This window comes from Pseudochaenichthys georgianus, chromosome 16 (genome assembly GCF_902827115.2).
Source record: "Pseudochaenichthys georgianus chromosome 16, fPseGeo1.2, whole genome shotgun sequence".
Taxonomy (NCBI): domain Eukaryota; kingdom Metazoa; phylum Chordata; class Actinopteri; order Perciformes; family Channichthyidae; genus Pseudochaenichthys; species Pseudochaenichthys georgianus.
In genome coordinates, this window is record NC_047518.2 from 25081433 (window position 1) to 25090642 (window position 9210).

Here is a 9210-nt window from a genome sequence, read left to right on the forward strand (position 1 = left end):
ATAATATCATCTGTATATAAACAAGAATAGAGTGAAGAAAGATGACGAGAGTGTAATTATAACTGTGCAAAGGCATAACAAACTTAAATTAGATAATGGATAATGGATAAGCAGCCAGAAGAACTGATGGAAAATGGAGAAACAGCAAGAAAATGAATTATCATCCATACTGGTTTATCTCGACACCCCTTCAAACTATTTGGTAAACAATTAATAATAAAAGCCATTCACCATTACAAATGTAAAAGGAGTTGCCTCTGTTTCATATGAACTCAATATCTTTGGGATGTACTGAATTTCGGACATATCAGACATATTTTCTTAATAGATATTTTTCTTAGATTAAAGAAATCTACAGATTTATCATTTGAAAGACAGCCACAAGCGTAATATCTATATGTATTATATAATATATTAATGGTTTTAACTATGTATATGCAATATTCAACATTTACTGGTAAAGTATATTACTCCCCTATTAGTGACACCATTATATGGTATTTTTTTTAATTACCCCACTCGTAGTTAATCACAATGTGATGACTCAGTAGCTGACTTAACGATTCGTCATGTTCTTCTGATTCGTCTGCTTTAGAGACAAACAACAGATCATCCTTACACTAGTTTTAATTATCGATTTGGATGACTTCTTTTAGGTGTTCTCATAACTACTAAAAAACATTTGATATGTGCAAATTAGAATGATCTGATTATCACTCTTAAATAAAGACTAACATGATAAATCACCTCACATACAGTTTGATAAATCCACTGACGAGGAATAACAATGCAAACTGAGATCATGCCAGGCGGACATGTCCTGTCTTGCTTTCTCAGTGTTATTTTAGACCGGGCCACTCTTGTGAGATAATGAGTGCTGGCTCTGCAGTCTGCGAGTCTGTTCTGCAGAATCACTCAGTAGATTAAATATTAGTGTTATCTCATTTCCTAAAGCCATGAAGTCTCAGCAGAGCGTCCAACTGAAGGGAAAATGGTTTAATCATTGAGACAATCTGCACAAAAGACCCCACACTGAGGGCCTACAACCTCCATTTGTGCTTTCCCCTTTTATTACAATCTTTTCACAAGCCACCACCAGACTTGTGAGAGGAATCTAATTTGTCAGGCAAGTTTGGGTGAGCATTGATAACCGGCACAGCTTGGCCTTGGCGAGCATGATGACCCTGAGCTGAGAAAAGAGTGGAATACTATCTGTCTGTCTCCATCACTGAATCTTATTGTGATGAACAACAGGAGCAGCCACACCTGAGTCTCATCATCTATAGCAGCCTGGTTGTTTACAGTAGGCAGGCCTTCTGTGTATTCTGTATGGAATGGAGGCAGGGTCAATTGCAGGGAGCCTTGGGGAATCTAAGCTTGCTGAATACGCAGCATGGAGTCAAATGCTATGGGAACACTTTATCTTTAAGAGAAGGGTATATTTGAGACTCTGCAATACATAACCATCCAAATATACATTGGCACTGGCAAATAAACAACAGCTGGGAAATATCTTGGTTGTAAATCTTAATTAAATAATATTAATATAACAGAAAAAGCCCTAGTACTCGTTATCAATCCAATACTAAGCTAACTTTACTGCTTACACATACACCTCACATAGCTGAATGTAACAAGTTCACACCAGTTGTCTGGGGATTGTCAAAAAGCATTATAGGACATTTATTTAATCACTAGAAGATTTTATAGAATGTATTATTAGAAAATGGGTCCCACCAAATTGCCAATATCAGTGAATCCTCACAAAAAACAAAAATTCCCACTGTATTGTCTTCGTTCATATTGTAGGAATATCGGATGTTAAACCCCTTCTGTTCAAGTGTCCTAGTAAGGTGTAGGGACAATAGAGAACCAGCATGTGCTGATAAAGACAGACAGAGTCAGTCAGACGTCGAAACATTTCAAGAATGAAGAAAACAAATGCAAAAGAAGCAAAGTGCAGAATAAAAAGAAATAAAAAGAAGGGTGAGTTTGAAGCATCAATTATTCAAGGATTATCAGTAAGTATACACAAGGAAAGTGAAAAGATGTCACTGGCCACTGAAAGCTGCTGAGGCAGATGGAGGGGCAGTGTCTGGGAGAGTGGGGAGGGGAGGGGGGGAAGGGAGTGCCTTTGGGATGAGGCAGTGGCGGCTGGGGCAGAGACGGGGAGGAGGGGGAAGGTGGGGGGGAGGAAGCAAGGCGGAGACACGGGTGGGGATTTTTTCCTTTGTGTTCTGTAGAGCAAGGGTGGGGAGTAGACCTGGAGGGTGGGGACAATAACAATGGGATGGGGGCTTACAAAAAATAAAACAGGTAGTATCAAGAGGAAGGATTGGCAGAGCGTTGAGAGGGTGCGTGGCAAGTGCTAAAGCCCCGTTGACAAGCGAGAGCCCAGACCTTTCCACGGCCTTCAATAATTGATGCGGCTTCTGCAACGTGCCATCTTTATAAAGCAGCTAGTCTGTGGGAAATGTGTCTGCCTGTATTTCTGAGCTATCTGTCTGTGTAATACCACTGTACGTTTGTGAATTAGTGTCTTAGAAAAGTGTGTTGAGTCCTTCCAATAGGAGTGTTTTTTTATGCGCGTGCAAATTATTGTGGAATGTACGTGGAGGGTTCATAGAGAGAAAAATAAATAGAATATATGTTTCCCTCCATAGCAGCTCACAATGTTTCCCTGTAGACTGTACATCCTGGCTGGATCAGTCTCCGTGGGCCTCGACAATTCCTTACTCCCTTAAAACCTGCAGCCACGAATGTTAAGGAAATTAGATTTTTTTTTGCAGTCCCACTTCAATAAAACTCCAGTCTGGCCACAGGGGTTTTTCTTGCCTCTGCCTTCGCCCCCACACTCCCTCGTCTCATTTGAAGGCCACCTGTGAATACATGTACATGACAGAGATGGATCTCTCTGCTCTCCCAGCTGCCCGGGCTCAGCAGCTATAGGGCTGGGTTCCTCCATTAGCATGCACTCCACCTTGCAGCCCACATAACATTCTACATGCTCTACATCACTTAGACACTCTCCATCCTCCCTCACCCTCTCCGTTTTCTCAAATCATTCGCCGTGCCAGGGCATTCCCCACTCTCTCCCTCTCTCTATCTCAACCAGCCCTAAATCTGTTTCACTGCGCTCTCTCTTTTGCCTCCTGAACATGGAGGAAAAGTGTTATCACCACACTGCAGATGTTTTTGAAGGGGGCTGCTCTGAAACCTCCCACTGGCTGCGGCAGGATTAAACATCTCGCTTCGCCTTGGCATTAAACTTTTCTGCAGAAATCCAACCCATTAGGCTTACTGAGGCGCGTGTGCAGGCTGTGAAGACCTTGGGCTGTAGTGGTATCTCTGCCCTGCATACTCTGGAGGAAAGCCACAGCTGGATGTAATCAGGACGGTATGCTAGTTTCTCAACCCCTCAAGGTGACACTGAGCAAACTCATGACATTCGCAAACACACACAGAAAACACCTGTAAATCCACGCAGTCCCTGGGCTTCAAGCAATTGAGATTTCATCTGCAAGTACTCAAGTCCAGAAATGGTCCCATCTACATGTATTTCATATGTGACATTCAGTAAGAATGATGAAAGGTTGTGAAGCTTTGGGAAGTTATTTTGAATGCTTATATAACCTAGAAACAGCCATGTGATTTGGGAAAACAGAACAATTAACTCATCAAATGCAGTGCATCCGGTTATGCATGGCAGGTTATAAAGATGGCACAAAGAGATGAGCGTTGCAAGCAAACATTATTAAATGCTGAATTGGGAATTACTCTCTTTCCAGCTGAGACGCATCATTTGAAATGTTGCAGAAAGGCCAGGAGACAAGATGAAAATCGTCTCAAAAACGAGTTGGCAGAGCTTTCCTGAATCTAGGGAGGAGCCGTGCAAATATGCAATTAATGTCAAGTTATTTTCAGCAGAAAAGCTGGAAGAACTCCCAGCCTGGAGATACAAATTCATTCATTCACAATCTAAAAAGACAAGAAGTGATAATAGACATTTAAAAAACCCTATGACCTTTTGAAGCACGCAGCACAAGGCACTGTTTCAATGTTTCTGATTGGAAGAATGGCCAACATGGCACATTCATTTCTTTCATTAGACTGTCACCTCTACTAAAAGCTCAATGCTATAGGGCACTTTTACATCTGTTCTTTACTCAAAACACTATCTCTTAAAATATTATTAAGCAACAAAAATACCTGGAATACGTTGTAGTTTAAGCATGTGGTTACATTTGCAAACTGAAAACTGCTTTGTTAGATTAAGGAAAAGATAATGATTGGGCTTTAAATAAGTATGTGTTGCAACATTAAATTACATATATAAATTCAGTACATAATTGACTTGCCGTGGGCTAATACATTAATATATAAGTTAAAATAAGTGTAAGTAAGAAAGGGAACACAAGCGGTCTTCTTGGTGAAAATCTGATTATTCATAAGCAAACCAAAAAATAAAACTTCAGGCACACAACATATGTAATTCAGAAGAAACTGTTTTTCCCTCTAAACATATTTGACAATGCAGTTCACTGTATGGGAGTGAAATGTTTAGGAGACCCGGCTGTTCCTCAGGTACAGAGTAGCTCTCATTTCAAGAGGACCCTGCAGGATTAAATCCAGGTGTTATACGTGTGCTGCGCTTCCAAAACCTTGGAAAGGAAGTCAGACACGGGAACAGGGGGAAAACATGTGATACAACAAAATGGTACGTTTTATGCCCACTGGCACACGGATATAGTAGAGAATAGCAAGCACACGGAAATCCATTAGTGGAACCTGATTATCTCTTGGCTCTAAAATTAATTAAGTGAGTGTAGGGCAGAGTGTGTGTGTGTTTGAGAGAGAGAGAGAGAGAGAGAGAGAGAGAGAGAGAGAGAGAGAGAGAGAGAGAGAGAGAGAGAGAGAGAGAGAGCGAGAGCGAGAGATATTATCTGGTTATCCTTGTCTTTTTCCTTGTTTTTTTCCCCAACAAATCGTCTTGTGTTACTGCATAGAGAGGCAGATGGGGGTGGGAGGTGCATGGATCTGAATGGCTGTATTCCAGCACGAGGCCTGAAATTGCTGTTTGGGAGGAGCAGCAATTTTATGACTCATCATTTTTATTTTAATCTCTAGCCGTACTTTAATCTGCTTCCAATCCTTCCGCTGTTTCCTTCCATTTTCTCTCCCTCCCTTTATGTTTCATGCACTCCCAGATTTCTGTATTTCCTGAAACCTGTAGGTACGGTGGGATTTTCCGAGAGTGCCACCAATCTTCTTCTGAAGCCTCTCTGGAGCCGAGTGCTCGTGCTCAGGTTCATGCTGCAGTCATTTATCTTGATAAATACAGAACTTGATGAAAAAGCTGAGCACGTACCTGTAGTCTTTAGTCTCGCTTGTCACATGCCTTTTATCACATCCGGCTACACCAAACACAATCTTCATATGAAGCTTTCATAAATCAGGTTTTCCTTTGTGGTGGTTTTGCTGTAGCGAAATCTCACAAGCTGCAGTCTGGCATTTTGACAAGTGAGAACTCTCATTGCCATAGTTATTCCCCAATGTTTGTAATCTTAAAGAGAGCACCTGGGTGGTCTGACAAAACATATCCCAGGGTGATACGATTGTTTAGTTTTGTGCTTTATGATAATACGTATTTGAAACTGTTAGTAGAACCATTGCTGCAGTAGCTGTTTCTTCAATATGTCCAATTGTATGAGAGCATTATAGCAAATGTTGCAGATCATTGACCAGGACAGCTAAATGATAATATCAGATTTGTTTAAATTCATGTTGCATCAATGCAAGATGTACTTGGAGTGATAGATTATTTAATTCCCTCCTCCTAAAAAAATACATTTCTGTGAGGTAATATGATTACATTGATATACCGGGAAACATTTTAAGTAATCATGACAAGATTGCTTGATATTGGTAAAATGTAATTACATATCATTCAGTAATAAGAGCTGAAACTATTCGTCAACAGATGTAATTAGCAACCATTTTGAAAATCAATTAGTCATTCAAGTAAAATATATTTTAAACAAACACTCTTGTTTTCCTTATTTTTTCTGACAGGAAACTGAATACCTTTAGGGGTGGGAGTGTTGGTTGGACCAAACAAGATTCCTGAATATGTCAACTCATGCTTTAGGAAAATGTTATCAATGCTCATCAAAATATCTAAGTTCAATGAATAAAAAAGCTAGCCACAAAGGCCTGATTTTTGACAAACCCAGAAGATGAAATGTCTGGTAAATCAAGGTACTTCTAATCCATGTGAAAAAATCATGGGGAGAATGGCATTTTACAAAAAGTGTATCAAGGTCTGAGTATATGTTACATCACCTACCCATATAATATTGTATGCATCACAATCATAATGTGATTAAAACAGTATATTGCCTATATTAAATATGAAAGAGCACATGTGACCCATAGAAAACCTGATGGCACACATAACCCAAAAAAGTCAATACAATGTTCTATGCTCCATGCATGTCAGACTTCATGATGTAGAAATATACAGGCTGCCTAAAAAGGTGGTTGTCATATTTTCACGCTTGACCTTTAGTATCATGTCAATTATCTAAATGCTCTTGGGGCTGTGACAAGTACAATACTGGCAGCTGCCATAGGAAGCCCAAATAGGACTTGAGTGACATATGTGACAACTTAGCATCAATGTGTCCAACCAATCAGAACACAGTATGATGCTTGATATGTATTTCAGTTAACACATGATCATGGCTTTATAATTCAGAACACTGAATGGAAGTGCAATTTGTTATTCTGATTATCCCAGTCCACTGACACATATACATTTAACACTATTAAAGAGAGATCAAAACAAATGTATCCAATTTGCACATTTCCATCTGAATAAATGTTGAGTAAATTAGGGGAGGCTGACAGTTTTATTAGGGCTAATACCACAGTGTAATCCAGCCAGCGAACCCTCTCAGAGTAATCTTCAGTGTAAACCTTCATGGGCAGGTCTCCTTGTATGAAGCTAAAGCCTGTTCCTCAGCATAGCAGTAATCCCACTAAGGCTCTTAGAGAAGTGAAATTATTTCAAAATGAAAGGAGAGGCTTTATGACTGTTGCAGAATCACTGTGGAAGATGGCTAATAAATAAACATCTCACAAATCCTCTTAGGAACTTGGGCAGACTCTGAACCAACAGACAGGATGCTCAGTTATCTATCTCTGACTGTAGCTTCATTCACTCTTAATTTCCAGGTGGAAAAGTATGTCTGACCTGAACCACAGCTCCAGCTGGGACATCATGACTCATCCTCCCCTCCTCCCTCCCCCATACCATCCACACTCACCTCCAAACACCACCCTGTTTCTACATGTCCTGTCCATGCTCCAACCTGCATTAATGCCTCAGGTCCATTACAGGAATGAGATTATGGGTGATGGAGTAGTTATTGAAAATGAAAGTCCATCAAACTGCATGTCTGCTGATAAGACAGTGGGAAGGTGGAAGCAGCTGTCGTTCTCTAACAGAGACTTTCACTATCTCCTCTCTACATATTGATGGAGACAGATGCCAATAGAATGACTCCACATCTCTCACTAGAATACTCTGTATTGCACTCTATGTCCAATGATATATCAAAGTCACCCCCTCTTCGATGATCAGTTTATTCGGATATTTAGAAATAGAGGTAGGCCCTTATGAAAGAACATGATCCACTGAAAATCTAAGAACACTTTTTTCTTATCTATTCAGTGCTTTGCCATCAAAACCAAAAATGTAACACAGAAAAGCAATTGAATATGCATGACTCCATCCTGCTGAATGGCTGCACCACTCCTCTAAAAAGGACGGATGCAAGCTGATTCCTTTCTCTCTGACAAGGCCAGATGGGACGCAATGAGATGGGATTTGATTTCCATCCTTCCAAACAGAAAAGCCTGAGTGACATTTTTTCCATATCTGATACAGGCCCCGACTTGACGCAGCTAACCGAATACACTGTAAACCACTTCTTCATAAAGCCTTTTATATTTACGTCCTGAATTCTGGCTATCATTCATATTTTACTGCAGCATTTGCATTTTTAAATCCTCTCTCTATCACTGCCTTTTGGTGGACGTTGCGTGCCATTACTCTTGTTGACATAGGACGGAGCCAGAGGATGCATTTACAAATTAAACATGCCCTAGCCTAGATTGATAAGGGTGCGTGTCAGCAATATGGAGATAGAGGCAGCTGTAGCCTATGAAATGCATGTGTAATGGCGATATTAACTATGATAACGCATCATTTTATAAAAAAGTCACATCGACATTCAGCTTAACAGAAGGCAAAATTACATTGTGCCATTGGTACAAATGGTTCAGATTGTGTTGCTCTTACCTCGACGTTGTCCAGCACGCAGTAGGACAATACAGCCATTACTATTGGTATTGCGGTATGTCCCATTTTCTCGCCTTCTTTTATATTTGTTATAACGAAGTTAAATGTTAAATAACTGCCTCCACCATAGGCTGTCTGGTTACATCAGCTGAAGTGATGGACACTGCGTTCGTCTTGCGCCTTCCTGCGATATCTCCTGCGTCTGCGTCCTGCTCGCTCTCGCCAACGGGCTCTCCAATGGCAGCCTGGGATATTATGAGGATGAAGCCTGACAGAACCAAGCCCTGTTTCTGCGGGTATTTATCAGAGTTTACTTATGGTGTCCTCACGGTGGCTTGGTAAAGGGGGACATCTGGTGGTGTATGTGAAGACTGCACAGAATTTCAGCGTCAGTTTGAGGGAAGATCCACCTGAAAATAGAATACCAATAGACATTACAGACAGTTTTAATGCGTGGGTTTACATATAAGATTAACAGCAAGCAGACTTACTGTAGGAAGAACTCATCGAGGAGGTTTCATTGAAAAATGCTCCTCAAGTAAAAGTACAAAAGTATTGGCATACAAATATAGACTATAGTACAAAAAGTAAAAGTACTCAATATGCAGATTGGCCCATTTCAGAATAATGTTAGGCTACATGTTTTATACTTATTGTATGCATTAAAGTGTTTATCACAGCTGGTAAAGGTGCAGCTAGTTTTAATTACTTTGTATACTGCAGGGTAGCTTGTGAATTTACTCCAGGTGGAACTAAAGAGTTGATTATATTTCACATCATTAATCAAAATCTGCAAAGTAACTAAAGATATTAAATAAAGTGGTCTAAAAGTAAACCAGTTCTTG

At 40.2% G+C, this 9210-nt stretch overlaps 1 protein-coding gene across 3 annotated transcripts in view; it reads right to left on the bottom strand.

Annotated features, from left to right (window-relative positions):
• The window catches only part of aplp1 (amyloid beta (A4) precursor-like protein 1), a 32084-nt gene extending 23445 nt beyond the window's left edge, over positions 1 to 8639 (bottom strand). For 2 of the 3 annotated variants that reach the window (XM_034102166.2, XM_034102165.2), the window contains exon 1: positions 8366 to 8638. In XM_034102166.2, coding sequence (XP_033958057.1) covers positions 8366 to 8431 — 66 coding nt within the window. In that variant the 5' untranslated portion in view covers positions 8432 to 8638. Of the gene's footprint in view, positions 1 to 8365 lie in introns of all 3 variants that reach the window. The other variant, XM_034102167.2, reaches the window with a different exon arrangement.
• Between the last annotated feature and the right edge of the window lie 571 nt (positions 8640 to 9210).